We start from the raw sequence: 17,511 nt of genomic DNA on the forward strand, positions 1-17,511 counted from the left end.
TCAACATTACCTGACTGACAAACATTAGAAGAATGTTGGTCATTAGTTTGCTTATCTTTGGACAGCATCACAGGTCTCAGCTGATGTGACAATATCATTTCATTTAATTTTTGCTGCAATGCTAAGTAGTCTTCAGATAATTTTGATATCTGAAAAAAATGTAACACAGGATTTCTCATTATTATATAAATAAGCATATATGTTCCAAGGTAACCAAGGGTAAAACAGTGGGCTTGATAATGAATTTAAAAGATATCTCTCCAGCTACTACAGTGCAGACACCTACTGCACTTACCTCCCATCCCTTTCCTTAAAACCAACCAAACAAAAAAGTGTAGAAAGCCCCATACTACTGCCCAGTCCTGCAGCTCCTTCATATTGGTTCACTCAGGTGGGCAGATGGTGTCTTGCTGATGTCGGGATGCAGAACAGCTTCTGCAACTGCAGGCATATGGCTCTGCACATGTGCAAGTCACTGGCACTGACACAGCAACTTACTGTTTTATTTACAGAGACATTTCAAATGCTGAATTAAGGGCCTTGCTAGGTAAATGCACATTTCAATAAAGTCAGAGCTTCTGCATTTAGGTTGATACTGACATAATTTTTACCCATTTTTCTAACTTCGTCTTTCCCTCCTTCCTAAAAAGGGTATTTCTCTTGCAGCCCCAAATATGCCTTTTAATGCAACACTCATTAAAAAAAAAAAAAACAACACATCAGTCTCAGCCGAGAGAGTAAAAACTTGTTCCACTGAAGTCAGTAAAATAACTTTGCCATTCTGTCATTGCTCAGAGTGTTATGTTTAACAAATTTAGCTTATAAGCTTCTTACCTGCCGTGAAAAGGCTGCCAAATCACAAGGCTCTTTCTCTGAGCCTCCCTTCAGTGTCTTAGAGTCCTCAGCCTCCATAACAGTGGTTTCCCTATCTTTTGTTGTGTGGGGATCATTATTTTGAATGTGTACTGCTTCTGTTGGCTCCTTTATAGTTTTCTCTTGACTTTTGCAAGGTAATTTCCCTTCTTTTCTGAGTTGTCCTCTCCTTCTGTAACCCCTGTAATTGCTCTGAATAACCACTGCTGCCTTCTCTTTGTCTTCTGAACCTCGTTTGTCTGCTTCAGCTTGCTTCCGTGAGCCTCTTATTGACTCTTTTCTTATAATTCCTTTACATTCTCTAGGCATCATCACTTCATGTTTCACATGGTTTCTTTCCACATTCCTGTTGGTCTTGGGTTGGACCACAGCAGATTCTTGATTTTGCCCATCTGTACTGAGTGTGTCTTGGTTAGTTTGCCCTTGCTGGAGTTCAGGCTCAGCTGTGCTTTTGACAGAAGCTTTGCTGGATGACTCTTCCAAAGATGCCTGGTCCTCACCTTCATCAGCATGCTCTACTGCAGGGTTCTGCTTCATGGAAACTGTCTCTTCTTTAGTAGGCATTTTCTTTTGCTCCTGTACATTCCCTATGTCACTGTCCCTAGTGTACTCACTGTCAGTAACAGCATCACCTTCATCTTGAATCTCCTCATTCACTGCTTCTTCTAGTATAATATTTTGAAGTGGCTGCAGTTGTGCTTCAAGGTATTCGACAGCAGATAATTCTTCCTCTCCTATTTTTTTGCATTGTTCCTTTATTTTTTTACGGGCTCTGTACCCTCTGTAATTGCTCTGAACAATAATAGCTGCTTCTTCTTCTGTTTTTGGAAGGGCACTCTTCACTCCAGCTGGACTTTCCTCATTATCTTGAAGTTCTTCATCCTTTTTCTTTTCACTAAAGGCTGATGCATTTTCAGTTTGTTTCTCTCTAAGTGATTCCCTGAATGGAATAGAATTTTGCAAGAAATTATAGCTGAAGGAGATGAAGGATAGTAACAACTTTGCAACTACTTTTGGTGATGCTTGTGTAGTAAAAGGCAATTTGATGCATTGCAACATGGGAAAGATTTAATGCACATAGCTGGAATTGAAGATAGAAAGCCAATCTATGTTTCTCTATTGACTATTACTTCTTAATGTTAAAAGGGATATCCCTGTTAAACTGTTCACAGAAAATCACTGCACAAGGGCAGGTGATAAAACAGAAAATAATTAATTGAACGTTTAACAAGAATGTAAGGCAGAAAATTTGTAGCACCTCCAGTGTGTATAAATACACACAATCCTAAATGTATTAATGAAAGAAAACTGCCTCACATCACACTGGACTGTTTTCTTTCTATGATCCTGGGCACAGGTCCAGGTCAAACTTAAAAGACCAATTCCCTCCACTGTGTTTGTTACTGTCTATAAAACTTAAGTGCCAGGTGAAATCTGCCACACTGTTCCTCCCCTTTGTCTCTTGAGAAAGACTTTTGACTCATTCACAGCTGTTTTCTACCTCTCTGGAGTAGTCTTCAGCTACTGAAATGCTGTCACTGAAAACAAGATGGTGATGTGCAAAATGCTCCTCTTCAGTGACTAGGACTACAGCTATGTTGCAGAAGTATTTAGAATGTGATTTGCCTCCCCTTACTTTCATCTGTCTGATCTGAGCAAGTCTTCTAGGTTCCTGCTTGTCATCACCTATGCTTATCAGACAGTGACTTAAGATGAGAGCAGTTCCTTGCAGATGCCTGTTTCTTGCTCTTGTCTGAGCATTTTTTGCAAATATCCAATTCCAGAAAGAGATTCATTTACAAGTTACATTAACATTACAGGTAAACACAGTATTGTTTATCTTTCCCCTAAATGTGCCATTATTCCCTGGGCTTGAAAATACGAGAAAATTGCCTACTGACATTGAAAGAACTCCAAGTGAATGTATACATACACATACATCTAGAATAATTCTAATTTGCTTCACTTGTAGATTATATCCCTATTTTTATCAGTCTAGTTACTAAAAAGGGACACAGTGACAGAAGAGATGGAAAATATTACCTCCTCCTTTTGAAGGTTCTCCTCTCCTTATATCCCCTGTAGTGAGACTGAATTACTGTTGCTGCTTTGTTCCTTGTCTCAGTTAGTTCTTTCCTCTTCTTCCTGAGTAAGTATCCTCTGGCAACTGATACAATTTATAATATGAAACAACCTTAGGCAACAAACAATGGGTATCTCAAATATTTCAGAGAGTTAAATGATAATGTTATTAAACAAAACAAACAACAAAAACAAACAAACAAAAAACAAAGGGAGAAATAAGAGCATACAGACTGGGGTGGTAATTATGATTACATTTCAGCTGGAATGATTCTGTCCCACAAAACCTTTTGGTATTTCAGAAAGCTGCAGCCATTGTACATGAGGACAGAAGCAAGATCTTTTTCAGTATTTTATTGGAATGAAAAAAATAAAGGCAGATGTTGAAAGACACAGAACTGTAGTGCTGTCGAAGTACCTCTAGAACACTGTGCTCTCAGCACCACATATCTGCTTTTCCTGATTCAGGCAATTGATTTGACTCAAGGTCTTTATTTCCCTGGGAAACACCTGGCAATCAGGCTATAGAGATTACCAGCCTCTCTTCTGGCACAGGCTTGGAACTTTAATTCCTTAGCTGAACATTCACCAGATTAGAGAGAAACTGAAAATTTTACAGCTCAGCAGTTGCAGCAGACCTTGCTCATGCTCCTTTTGCAAAGACTCATTATTCAAAATGAGAAAGCTCAGCATGAAAAGTGAGCTAAGCTCCACAATAACCAGACACACTCTGGCAAGCATACTCGGTACTTTTGCTTTGTGGCATGTTTAAGTTTATGTTGTGAATCATGCTAAATAAAGACTCAAAGATAGGTCTCTCACCAGACACATATGCACCCTCACCACTTATACCAGTTGGTACTGTAAGGACTGGGATTCAGCTCCAGGTGAAGGTAACTAAATTTAGGTATGTACATAAAGGTGTCTGCAATTGTGCTGTCTCTAACCTCTTGTTAAAGTCAATGACTAGTCACTAGGGGCTTGATATGCTTGCTGGCACGTGAGTATCTAGTGCCATCTGAAGTGCTCCACGATGCCTAAAGCATCCACATGGAGCTGGCAGACACGTTGAAACAGACTGGGCTTTCTGCTGTGAGAAAGTTGGGTGTGCCAGAAAGTTGGGTGTGCCACATGAAATAAAGCTGGAGGCCAGACAGGATAACCTGGGGCATTTCAAATGGCACTAGGTACCAGTACAGTTACAAATTTTCTGAGCATTTGGTGGTTTAGAATAAAATTACTCAAACTCTAGGCTCTGCTGACTCTAAGAGGAGTTTAGAGACCTAGGTCACTTTCAGAGATTTACACTGAGGTGTCATAATCAGAAACTGAATCCCATTCAGAATGTTGCTTCAAAAATTATTGAAGTTGCAAATCATTTCCCAATGGAAACTGGCACACTCTCCACAGTGCTGTGGTTTGGACAAGCCTGCTAATCCTTGGCAAAATAAGATGAACAAAGTGTTTTGTCAAAATATTTCTGTTGAACTCTAACTCCAAATGCAACAGCAGGACTATGGGGATCGAGGATTTGGGTGATTTAACAACCCTGAGGAGATGGTAGATATGGGAACTCTCATTCCAACTGTGCTGAGTGTTGTGATCGGAGAGGAAGGTCAAGCTTAAGAACAGGAGAGGAGCATAAACAATCTGACACAGTTGGAAAACTTTATGTTAATTTTTTGTTTGTTTGTTTGTTTTTGCTTTAGCATTCCCTACTCGCAATTTAGACCAGCTTGGGCTACACTAGATGCAGTGGATTGGTGTAAAAAGCACTGTATGAAAGGGACATAAATTATATATTGATAACTGGACATAGAGTAAAGGAACTCAAACATTTGTTCAAAGTGGCACACTCGGGTTTCATTTTGCTGTCTGGCAGGGCTTTAGAAAAGTGCAAATTGTAAAGAATTTTGAATACTGTCAGTTTCTTGTACTTGGGCAAATTTTCATTCCATTTCCCTATAAAAATAAGTCAAAAGGAGATGTTTTTAACTATATCAAGTTACATTGTCAGTGGACATGCCATGTAAGACAAATATGGTCTTTTTAGACTTATTCTGGTTCACTTTTGAAATTTGCTTTTGTTTTGATGTTGTAGCTATCTAAACATTGCTTTCAAACTGGAAGGGGGGTTTTGAACTGACTTAAAAATAGGAAGAAATACTCCAAGAGTTAAGTAAAAATGGACTTCCTTCTGTTTTAGCTTCTTGTGCACTGAAAAAAACTTGAAATTGCGTTCAAGATAAAGAAGGTGGATGAGCAGAAACACTGGGGAGATCAACAAACTGAGTAAAGTGATAAATTCATAGTTTTGCATTTGCAAATATTCTACAGTAATTGACAAGTTTCAGATGGGTAATTATTTTTGGCACATCACTGCATTTTATTCTGGTTTTAGGTTCCTTTTTATGCTGATAAAATTCTAGAGACTGCAGCAAAGTGCTCTTCAATACACTCTAACATTGGCTCAATGCAATTAACAGGTGCTTGTGACAATGATTAAAACCAACAATAGTGTTGGTATATACTCATGAAGGCATATCAGAGGAAGTTTACATCTAGATAGCCTGGGTACTGGCATCATTAACTTATCTTTGGGGTAACTACCTTTGTAATTACTAAAAGCACTGTGCAGATTTGTGCCAGCTGTTTTCGGACCTGTGCCTCTCTGAGTTGTATTGCCACTGATTTCAGAGCTGCCTAGACTACATCTGGTTCTGGGACATCTCTACAGGGACAGGAGAGACAGAAATATAGGAAGGAAAAAGAGATGTCATATAGTATACAACAAGGTGCAAGGCGATTATTGCTGCAGAAGAGGCAGGATAATTTGCTAGCTCTGACTGAGTCCTGGCAAAAAAAGAATCAGATATGAGTGAAATTACAGGTTGTAGTCTTCTCAAACATAACTGATATGTAGCAAAACCTATTCCCAACTGAACAACATGCACACACACATTACATGCACATAATCTCATACAGGGCTTCAACAGCACCAGCTGCAATAATTAGGCATAACAAACTAGAAGTGAAAGTCTTGCCATGGCATTTAACCAGCCCACCTCCCAGCTGTGGAAAGGGCCTCTATGCTGCTTTGAGGTACATGTAGTGGAATACATTGACCCGCCTCAACCACTGCATATAGATATATAATAGATAAATTTTATGTCAGGAACTGTAAATGAGCATAGTCAATCAGTGTAGCTAGGTAACAGCAAAGAATCTGGATCAACATATTGTGTTTGGATAGCACATTAAAAACAAGGAAAGCAAACAATTCTTACTTGCTTGAAGTCTAACAATGTATTTTTCCAGTTTTTGATTACGTTTTGCTTTTGTGTATTCTTTACGAGCAACAAAACCCCTGTAAGCTGAAAAGAGATGTGAAAAAAAATAATCTATTTAGATACACAAAAAGGCTTTAAAAATAAAAAGTCTGTAAGGAATTATAGGCCTCCATTAAGATATTCATTTTTTTTTTTTTTTCAGGATTTATCTTTCCAAAAATGGCAAAAAAGCACAAGCAATATGAATCTCCATAAAAACTATATTTTCTGGTAAGTAACATTATTAAGAATGAAATAAATACAAACATGAGAGAATCAAAATGTAAAAGAAGATGCTGTTTGAAATATATTAAAAATTTCAACTGATGTCTTCATCCAAGGCATAATTGGTCTTATTGTCTTGGACAGTTAATACATTATATTTTCATTATTATATTGCACAACTTTGTCAGAGCATGTCAGAATATTATTAATAACAGTATCATTTATGCAATCATGTCCTTCCATTGTTAAAACTGTCTTTAAATGCAACATTGATAAACGTAGCTTTGGTAAGAAGATTGTCATAAGCTGGTTAAAAGAATTTTTTTCTCCATAAAAACAGATATCATGAAGTATTAGATATTTTATCAAATGTAACAGCAGGAAAACAGAAAAATCCACATCCCACATGCACATCCATCCATCAACTACACACATGTGCTAGCTTTAAGGAAAATGCTAAATGTTTTAAAGCTATTACCTGACTGTATTTTAATAGCACTTTGTTCCCTTTGTTCCTTTATCTTTTTGTATCTCCTTGACACCAGCCACCCTCTGACATAAGCCTGAATCAAAATAATCATGTCAACTGTCTCCTTTCGCATTAAATTCAGCTGCTCCACGTGATAGTATTTGAGGAACACCTTAAAAAGAGTAAGCAGACAGGCAATAGTTCTAGTTAATGCAGCTTAGACAGAGTGGCCCCATTTCATAGTCCCAGTGCAAAACCTTGGGCTGTAACTACACATCTCTTTTCAAACCTAAGAGTCTAACAGTTTCACTAACCTCAGAAATCTGATGTATATTGCATACAGGTGATCCAAATCTAGAACTTTCAACCTTTCTGCTTTCCCAGTTTAAATGTAAGGCATTGTTTATTTCTGAAATTGCTTTTATCAAGCACGAAGCTCATATAGATCCTTAACAACTAGCCCAGCATGAGGGATACAAACACATTCCTGGTATACATTAGTATAAAATAAAATCTGTAGATAGAGCTTGTGCAATTAAGACCAATTACTCCTGTTTTACAGAATTCCCCGTGATCTTTGATCACTCTAGTACAGACATAATTTAACTCTAATTAAGTAAACATACAATATAGATCTCATATCTCAAAACACCCTTCCCTTCACTACATGTTATCCATTAGCCTCACTAAGGCAGCAAAGGGAAATAAAAAGGTTGAGGAGGAAGCCATGTATCTTCATGGCTTGTCCAGCCTATCCAGGAATAAGTGTCAGAAGAAGAAGAGTTGTTTCTTCTGCTCTGAGGTGTTTTTGTATTTTGTGCAGTTTAAGATCCATCTAGGATCCATTTGTCCCCTCTCCTTTCCACGCACTTCTGTTACATTAGAAGACTGAGACTTGGTGCGTTATTTGTCTGACAGCTTATTTTTTTCTGGCAGATCTCCTGGGATCCGTCATGTCAGGGCTGGGGGGGAGGGGGAGGGTGGCTCCTGAGTGCACTGGGAAGACTGGTGAGCTAGAACCAATGGCATGAGTATGGGAACAGACATATTTCTTGTATATCAAGAAAAGCCTTCCTCCGACTTCACATATCTGAAATCTATGTCTTCTCCCAGTGCTCAACAAACTCTAGCACAGACCCTCTGGCTGGAAGGTGAAAACCTTCCCCCCTCCCCTTTTGAGTCTGACTGCTACAAGGAAGAAGTATGAGCTGATCCTTACTATCACATTTTTGGAAAAATGATGCAAGCAGTGTCATTGTCACATACTGCTTTGTACAGGTGAGGCATACTGTGGCCTCATTACAGTCGATCAGAATTTTAACACACTACTGGTTTGGGATTTCAGTCAGGTATCATGGAACAGTACCCAACAAAGGCTGTTTTTTTGTTTTGTTTTTGTTTTAGTACCAGGAAAGACCAAGAACTACTCCAATCCCAATAAATTAACAGTGACATAGTGCAATAATGCTTTTACAGTATATATATCTATACTTATATATAATTACTTTAGTTTTTCCAAGAACCCAGTTGTCCAGGTGAGCTTTTTCCAAGATGGCAGCACAGGTTTCTGGGCTTACTGGAGGATCATCATTTGTTTTGTAACAGATGAGATAATACCTAAAGACAAATATATGATTCGTTATTCCATTAACGGTGAAAAATATATGCAAATACATTCAAATCATTCATTTAAATAATAAAAACAGTTGCATGAAAGAAAACATAGCACTGAAAAAAAAACAGCTCACTAAAAAAATTGCTGTGATTTATATGCAGCACTAAGAAACTCAATTAAAAGTGGATGAGTGACATATTGCACACCCTGGAGGGCTGTTTAATTCTATGTCAACATTGAAAGGTTTTAAAAAGTGTGCAATCCAAATGGGGCTGTGTGCCAGTCCTTTGCTGCTCTGACTGTCTGTGAAAGCGATTTCAGTGGCAAGATAAAAATACTTGTGTTTTTCTGTCTAAATTAGCTTAGTTCATATCTAGAAATGTTGTGAAGATTTCCTATTTTATTTCAAGTGCTTAGATGGTTAACATGTGAGACTCATCCCAGCTCTTGTTACCTTCTTGGATTCAGCTTTGTAGATCCTTTTGGAACATAATATTTGATGTTTTGACATATCATGTAAGCATTTAATTTGGCAAACTAATTTCTCAGAACTAACTCTGCCTGAGAAAAGAGGTCAGGATGCTCATGCATAAAAATTACCTAACACATACCAACTTGGCTGGTAGGTAGGAAAGTACTTGCATTTTCCAGCATTTCCCAGAATGTAATTTCATTACAAAATGAACTGTACTTGTCTTGTTTTGGTTTATTTTGTTTTGATTTTTAATTCAGAAAAAATATGTGGATACCATTATGTGTGTTCCTGACAGTGTTACGCTTTTTTTTCTTGTTAACTCAGAGTTTATACAGTAAGTTGGGTTGTACCAACTTTAGATGAAGGTAACAATGTCCTTGGAGGACTATAAAAAAGGAGACAATGATTATTCCTGCATTATGACCACCAATTCTTATACATATATTCTGTGTGAGCGCCATATCATCAGTGCTTGAGACCTGCACAGCCTCACTGCAATGGGGGGCACATTCTCTAGAGAGCTTCCCCATTGTGCTCACTGACTGTCTCTCTTTTACCTTCACCATAAAGTTTTTGATAAAAAGCAGCAACCAAGAGCCACAACATATCTTGGTGCAGTGATAACTACCTTTTCCCATCCTGCACTCTTCCAAGACAGTAATAGTCCCAGCAATACTCCTCCCAGATACTGTGATATAAAAGCATTACTTTGTTTTTCCTCTCCTTATGTACCAGCAGCACTCTGCAGCTAGCTTTCTGTTTCTAGTGCACCATTCCTTTTAAGCATTTCTGGCTGAGTTGCTTGCTTCTTCCCAGCTTTACTCCCCATTCCATAAATCTAAGCTCTGATTGAGGCAAATATTCAATGTCTTTATTTGTGAAGGAGAAATATAGGTTAAGTGCTCAGTATTTTTTTGAGGCGGCAGAAGAAGAGAGTTGAAGGGATTATAAAATAATAGTGAGTTCGTTATTCTTCTTAACAAATGACTAATACTTAGAAAGCATATTTAAAACAGAACTATGGACTTAATGAACTTCTCAGCCCTAGATTAGCCGTTCCAAATTATCACCCCCCTTCAAACACAGATGTTGCACAGTGCTGAACGTCAGGAGCTAGAGAAATGGTGGTGCTTCTCAGAGGCTCTTTCTCCAGATTCTCCATTTTAATTTGAAACATTACATTTCTAACCCTAAAATCTTTGAAGAAAACTTTCAGATTATAAGCATGACAAATAATTTAACCAAATGCAGATGGAGCATGAAACAATCATTCTGGGGTGCATCATCTTTCTCTACCAATCCAAAGGGATTACTGATCTTGTGCCTGAGTTATCCTGTCACCCAGCCTGTAATCTCTTTTCTAACAGGAAATGTCTCTGTATTTTTTCTATAAATACCATGCCAAATGCATTGCAGATGCTCAGCCAACACTGAGCAGCAATGATAGAAGAGAAAAAGGCACTTGTTCACATCAATGTTACCGTTTTATGAAGTTAGCAAAGAGTATGCGGTGTGAATAACCCTGTCTTCGAATCCTTGCCGTCTCCAGAATTCCTGTGTAACGCAGCTGAACCAGCACTTTTTCTTTATCAAACTTGTTTGCCTGCCGGTCATTGTTTGGCTTGATGCACCTGACAAAATGAGGCTGGCCAACGACCATTTTAGATAACAAATCCATCAGGGAATACTGCAAGAAATGAAAAAGACATCAGGGTGATTATAAATCTTTTATGTAGGTCCAGGTGTAGCTGAAATTTTATTTCATATGATCAGATTTATTTCATGTGCAAGTCCATTTAGATTTCAGTAAACTGGTACTTTAATGATAGATGAAGTAAATTGTGTAACAACAGTTCTGGCTTTGAAAAAATCAGCATAGACTACGTGAGAGAAATACTGACTCCAAATGGGCGTTATCACAGTCCACCCAGGACATTCTCACAAACTACAGTTTTGGTGTATGCAAAATTGGTGGTACTGCCAATAACTGAACACCTGCTTTGGTTTTGGAAGCAGCATTATCTTTAATTATGGTTCTAAAAAATTATCTCCTTTTTTGCAGGCTCCCTTGAAGACCAGTGGATATAACAGCAGCTGTTAGGCTGAGTCTGCAACACCAAGTTCATATCAATCTCTATGTTTAGCAGAAGCAAAGCATTGTTTGCAAGATCATAACTGAATTCTTGAGTATAACTGTAGAAGGGAAGTGTTATTGAGGAATATTTCTAAAAGCATACCACTTATTCTCACCAAATGCACAAGCACATGAATGCACATTTTATGCCTAATACTGAAGACAGAGAACAAATAGGTGTTCAGGGCAACTACATCAGTTAGCCTGGCATTGGATTGTGCAGCTGTTACTGAGCTTTATTATTGATAGTGTGGCTGTTAAAAGCTGTTAAAGGCTAACAGACCTGATGAAAGGGCAGTGTCCCTGGAAGCCTGGAAGCCTCTCCTTCTCAGCTCATCTAATATATAATAAAAGCTCTCCTTATATTTCTTTCCTTTTCTCGGACTCTTGTTAGGCAATTACAACCCACTTGCATGTGTTTTTTGTTGTTTTTGTTTGTTTGTTTGTTTGTTTTTCCTGTTGTCATCTAATTGAAGATCTTTACTTGTCCAGGGAGTAAATCATCAGTCTAAGGATGGAAGACAGTGGAAGTGCACTAAGCCAGTAAATACTGCCATCCCTTCAGTAGGATGGAGGAACCTAAAGCCACCCTGGAAGAGGGGCTGCTTAATCTATTCTCATACAGCACATCCTGTTCATTAGGGCTGATGGTGATACTACAGCTGCCCTGCCAGGAACAAACATTTGAGGAGGGTAAAACTAGGAATGTACAAAATCACAGTTCAAAAGTTGCACTCTTCCCACCTCACCAGGGTGCCAGGCTAACAGAGGGATGTTGTCTGTAGCTCCCTATGACAACTGAATGGAATCTGGCTGTAAACAAGCTTGATTTGTATTTTATAAAATTGCTTCATAGGAATATCTTATAGAAACACAAGTGAAGAGACTCATTATTCAGGATTCAGCCTGACTCAACAGAAAGAAGCAGCCAGGATGCAATGCAGTTCAGCAGTAGGTTAGATACAGGAAACTGGTGTAGGACATCAAGAGACATATGTTTCCCATTAAAATATGCAATCCCATTTTGGACAAATGCTTCACCAAGCAGCAAAGTGCTTAATTAGATTTATCACTCATGTTACAATGGAACACAAACAAATAGGGCAGGCTAATGGATATATATATTTTTTTCTACTCAGCCTGAGATAGCAGATGCTTTTCTCAGTCACCCTTGGATATCTGCATATCAGTAAACCAGTAGGGATGAAGCTGAATCTTTATCTGAGAGCATTAGCTAGCATGATCTGAGCAGTGATTTCCACTACAGAAAATAGTAACAGGAAAGTGCAAATATAATGAACCCTTCACAGCTTCAGTTGCTAGATTTATTGGTAATGGCAGTGCATTACCAACATTAATTAATAAATTAATCAAAGACAGGAACTTTGAAGTAGATTCAATACATTTCTCCATCCAGAACGTTAAAATGCCATCCAGCTTTGGATCACCATGATACCTGGGCTGGAATTATCCTTGACAGCCCCAAAAGATGTGCAGTTAAGTCTACTAAACAGAGATCCTGCTCCTTACTGCTCTCTGTCATGGATGTAAATGAACTCTTAAAGGTCATGAAGATTACCTGAGCCACCTTTACATTTTTGCTGGGTGATAAGAGGAGCTGGAAATTCAGGCTTGGGCCAACTCTGTGCTTGACTTTGGAAGAAACAGTGCTTTTCATAGCTATTTTCTATGGCAGGATCAGCAGTGCTGCCTGCGCTTGGAAAAATAAAGAGCACTGATAAAAGAGCCAAAAGAATGTACTCAGAATAGACTCAGAATAGAATACAGATCTTCCTCTGTAGCTCTTGCTCCAAATTAATTAATTTTGCCTTTTTACTTCTTAAACTCTTAAGGAAATGCTGTATGACTGATATCTAACTTCCCCTTATCTCCTTTGGGGAAAAGCAGGCAAGTGAAAGACAATTCATATCAATCATTCTACATCATCATGATGGAAATGTGGCTGTGTGTTTGAGTACAATTAGAGATGAAACATCACAATCTCCTATATATATTTGTACTGCATAGACTGCTGAGCCTTATAAGCAGCTCATGAACTCTAAATGTATCACTGCTGACTTTAACTCAACAGGTGCATTTCAAAAGGTAAAAGAATAAATATGCATTCTACTCTAGAAAAAAATATTAAAAGATCAGATATCTTACTCTAAAATAAGAAGCAACTGTCTGTGTTTTCATACTGGTTGTCTCTCTTGGATGATGTCCGGTATCTCCTGCTTCATTCTATATGGATGAAGAAAAAAAAAGACACTTCTTATCTCTGTTGAGTATGTAATGCCCTTTCCAATGCCTCAACAAACAACCCCTCAGAGAAAATCATCAAGTAAAAAAAAAGTACTCAAAACTGAAAACGTTACTGCATGATCACTAGCACAAAGTAGTTACACCATTACATTACTTTGCTACACAATACACAAACATTCACACACCGAGGACACAATTTGATAACAGAACATCTAAATAACTGCTACAAATAACCTGACAATGTCTGAGGTCCTGTTTGTTATTCCAGTGCCACTGCTATTGTGGTCACTCTCTATAGAACATGACTATACGCCACACCAAAATTTTAATTTCTCTTTTTGCTACAATATAGCTAGGAAGTATTTTTTTTTTTTTCTTTTCTGAATTTGTTATAAAACTATAGCCAGAAAGAAGGGAAATGTTAGGTTTTTACCTCACGGAAGGAATATGAATTGCACAACACAAAGATATCCAGCTAAACAGAAAAGAAAACAGGAGAAGGAAAAAAAAAACCATCGAAGGGGTTACTTGCTCACTTTTAGTACCAACAACAGTATTGCCTTTCTAGTTTAATATAAGGTTAAGGGCAGAATGCAGAATCATGAAATAAGTTTTCTTACCTTTGTATGACTGATTGATTTCTGGGGAGTCCACATCTGGTAACTGATTGTAGTTTTGCTTTTACTGTGTGCCAGGTTACCTATGGGAAGATGAAAGAATGCAACCTACCAAAATGCTTAGATCTCATCTAAACTAAAAAGTATGTTGAACCATGTTATTAAGTGTAACCGTATGATTATAAAGGTCCTTGACTTTTTCTGAGCATGTCCTCATTTCTCTTTTCAATGTTAGGGTGGAACAAGCTCTGAAGAAATTGCAAGATGATGGAACGTGGGCTAAATTTTCCTCCTTCAGCACTTATGTCACCTACTAGAGCAAAAAAATAAACAGATTGCTGCAGAAGGTAAAAAAGGTGTATCTTCTAGCATCCACGAGCTTTTACCCTAAGGATGTTATTTTGTTATCCTAGTTCTAAGGCTACACATATATTAGTTAAAAATATGTGCTACCACCCCTCTCTGGCCCTGAGGTCAAGTGACATGGCATGACTCAAGTCTATACAGCTAAACTGTATACTTCTCTACTCTTCTAACTAACTGGTAAAAATAGGGTTGTGTCCTTCCACAGAGCTCACTGGAAATCATTGCTGGCCTACACTTTCTTGTGACATGTGCCTGGGTATTCCTGGGAGAATGCTAGCTGACAAGAAACAAAAGTGTCCCAAGGAGGGATGCTTACAATTACTCAAAATGGGCAATCCTGTGGCAGTGTTTTAGCTACTGGTCACTGGTCATGTTTTGTTTACTATCATAGACATTGTCTTAAAACAGCAGCCTTGGAACTCTTAGTCAAGTATGACCCCTATCATAGTGATTTGGAAAAGGTTCACAGGAGTGGTTTATACAGAATCTGGTCTTCTAAAGAAATAATGAAAATGCTTCTGGCCTTTATGCAACGTCACTTTATGTTGATAAACCCCACCCAGTGCTGCATGCTGCAATTGCTTCTACTAATAACATCATACCTCTGTCATCTCACTATACATTGTGAGAGCCTGTAATCTTGCTGTGCTCAGCTACTATCAGGAAGAGGTGGATAAGAGTTGGATAAATAACTGCAACTATATGGATGTTCAGCTAATGTGTCATGTATTGCGTGATGATATCGAGTGCCAAAAATACCCTGTGCTTAGCTGAATGTCACAAGGTGGGATGGAAAGAGAAAGGATTACTTATACCCAACATTAGCTGTCAGGACATGAAGTGTCTATAGGATCCCTGTTGTATTCCGTGAAGAGAAGCACCTTCAGAGTAGATTTATCCCATCCTAAGAGAAACACCTGAGATGGCAGGGCAGGATGGCTTGGATTCTGGATATACCTCTATATTTCCACTGATTCTAGATGAATGACAGACCAGAAATCTAGCTTTTAGTTGGCTGGATGTGGATGGTTTAGGTCAGTTTCAAAAGGCTACACACAATGTTTGATAATGTTTAACAAGATTGAAATAACCTTCAGAGTTATATTGCAAAACATTACAAAAGTTCTTGGGACCATTTGGGTTCTGACTTTGGCTCCACAGAAATTATAGTTTAAAGTCTTAGCAGATATCAACACATTAAAACGTTCAGGGAAGGACACTGTGTTTAGTGTTTTTTTAAGAATACTGGCTTAAAAAAGACCTTAAGGACCGGATTTTGCACTCCTCCAGCAAAACAACCTTTGTGAAGAATAGTGGCTTTGCCAAAACCTCAGTTTCTGTAAGCTATGATAAAATTTTAGAGAAATTTCCATTACGCTCTTCCAATTTAGCTTTCCTGTTCTCCCTTGTAGTTGTACAAGAAAGTAATGTTGTGAAGTACTTATTGTACAGCATCAGTGCCCTCACACAGGGAGCAGTACTACACAATAATAAATAACTCCTGGGTAACTTCGTGGTAGAATTTAAAGACAGGACACAAATGGTGTTTGCCACTTAGATTTTCTGGTTGTAAGGAGACTTACCTATCACCTTAAAAAGGAAAGTAGGAAAGGGTCTGTGCAAAGGGTCTAGTTCATCTGAGGTGCAACTTAGGAGCCATTTCTGTAGAGCCATATATTTTCCTCCACCCCCTTATAAACTCCTTGAGGAAGGGTTCATTACTTGGGCCTCAACAGTTAGATACAATAAAGGACTAAGACTGGGGAAATAGGAGTGTCTCCTCACTCTTTGCAGTAGATGTTAGGAGCCCCACCTTGGTTCTCTAATGCTTTAGAGAAAAATTGCACTGAGACAAACAGGCAACTTACATATACCCTGTCCAAAAAAGGCCAGTGACTTACCTGATCCTTTCTGTTCAGTCCTCAACAAAAGTGATGCACTCCACTCCCTGTCCCGTGCCCCTAACCTGAAGAGGGGACCCTGAAAGAAGCCTCTACCACTTCCTTCGCACTTGACCAGACCAGTCCCTCCCCTGCAGCTTGAGACGGCAGGGGCTCCATTCTGTATAGATTCTAGGGTTGGAAAGTTAAGCCACAAAGTGTATAATGTCATCAATAAATGGTCATATGAAACCCAGCAGTGGTCAGCATCAAGGCTAGAGAAGGAGGATAGGAAGACTACCACAGTAGCAATACCTGTTTTGGTAAGAGGGTGGGTTACCAACTGTCGTATCAGATTGTTTTCAGATGATCGCAGTAGCAGCACGATATCAGCTGGCAGGGTATCTCTGTTTTTGGCTAGGAATCCACTCGCATTATACAGAACCTGTTTAAAAAATGCATTTATGCATCTTATGGGCTTTTGGAAAGTAACTGTAAATTTAAGTACTCTGGCATGTGGCTTATAATGTACTGAGACACAAACGGTTTTTCTGCCGCAAGGCTTACTCTCACTCACAGTCTTTCTTTAGATCACTGACAGTTGTAACTTTTCAATACTGAGAACCATTATGGTGCAGATCCCTAAAAGCAAATCTCTTACTCCAAAGAAGTCCGAGACACTTCTTGTCCCTAATGCAGATGTGTTAACGCTTGTTTTAGCCAGTGTGGATTCAACAGGAGGACAACCATACTGGTGTCACTCCTTTACACCAGTTTAGGTCTAAACACATAATTAACAATGCACCTGCTTTCAACCCTATCACACAGGATTACCCATATGATTGTGCAGTCTTTCTGTCCCACTCATATTGTGCCACACTTCCTAGAGATTTCTGTATTAATTATAGAGACAGCTTTCAAAGTCACAAGCTGCAATTGAAATCTCTCTACACACATGCAGGCGTGGTATACCTAACTCAAATGTACCTCCAGGGCTCATGAAATGAACCACAAGAAAACCTGGCCAAAAGGTGACAAAAGGTAAAAGATACTGGCATGTTTAAATTCAAAAGAAAGCACAAAAAAATAACCCACTGACAATCTTAAATTACAGTAAAATCAAATCAAATCAAATCAAATCAAATCTTGTAAAGGAAGAGGAAAAAATGTTCTCCAGGTTC

The 17,511-nt window shown here is 38.5% G+C and overlaps 2 protein-coding genes across 2 annotated transcripts in view; one reads left to right on the forward strand and one right to left on the reverse strand.

Moving 5' to 3' along the window:
* The window catches only part of LOC137852211 (uncharacterized), a 143,668-nt gene that overhangs the window by 111,640 nt on the left and 14,517 nt on the right, over positions 1-17,511 (forward strand). The gene's annotated exons all lie outside the window — the stretch shown is intronic.
* The window catches only part of MYO3A (myosin IIIA), a 114,971-nt gene that overhangs the window by 16,079 nt on the left and 81,381 nt on the right, over positions 1-17,511 (reverse strand). Inside the window, exons 22-32 of the mRNA XM_068673687.1 lie at positions 16,646-16,775; positions 16,352-16,522; positions 14,088-14,167; positions 13,369-13,446; positions 10,550-10,755; positions 8,484-8,595; positions 6,988-7,150; positions 6,243-6,329; positions 2,917-3,040; positions 835-1,813; positions 11-149 (exon numbers count right to left, since the gene is read on the reverse strand). Coding sequence (XP_068529788.1) covers positions 11-149; positions 835-1,813; positions 2,917-3,040; positions 6,243-6,329; positions 6,988-7,150; positions 8,484-8,595; positions 10,550-10,755; positions 13,369-13,446; positions 14,088-14,167; positions 16,352-16,522; positions 16,646-16,775 — 2,269 coding nt within the window. The remainder of the gene's footprint in view (positions 1-10; positions 150-834; positions 1,814-2,916; positions 3,041-6,242; positions 6,330-6,987; positions 7,151-8,483; positions 8,596-10,549; positions 10,756-13,368; positions 13,447-14,087; positions 14,168-16,351; positions 16,523-16,645; positions 16,776-17,511) is intronic.

The sequence above is a fragment of the Anas acuta genome, chromosome 2 (genome assembly GCF_963932015.1).
Source record: "Anas acuta chromosome 2, bAnaAcu1.1, whole genome shotgun sequence".
Classification (NCBI taxonomy): Eukaryota; Metazoa; Chordata; class Aves; order Anseriformes; family Anatidae; genus Anas; species Anas acuta.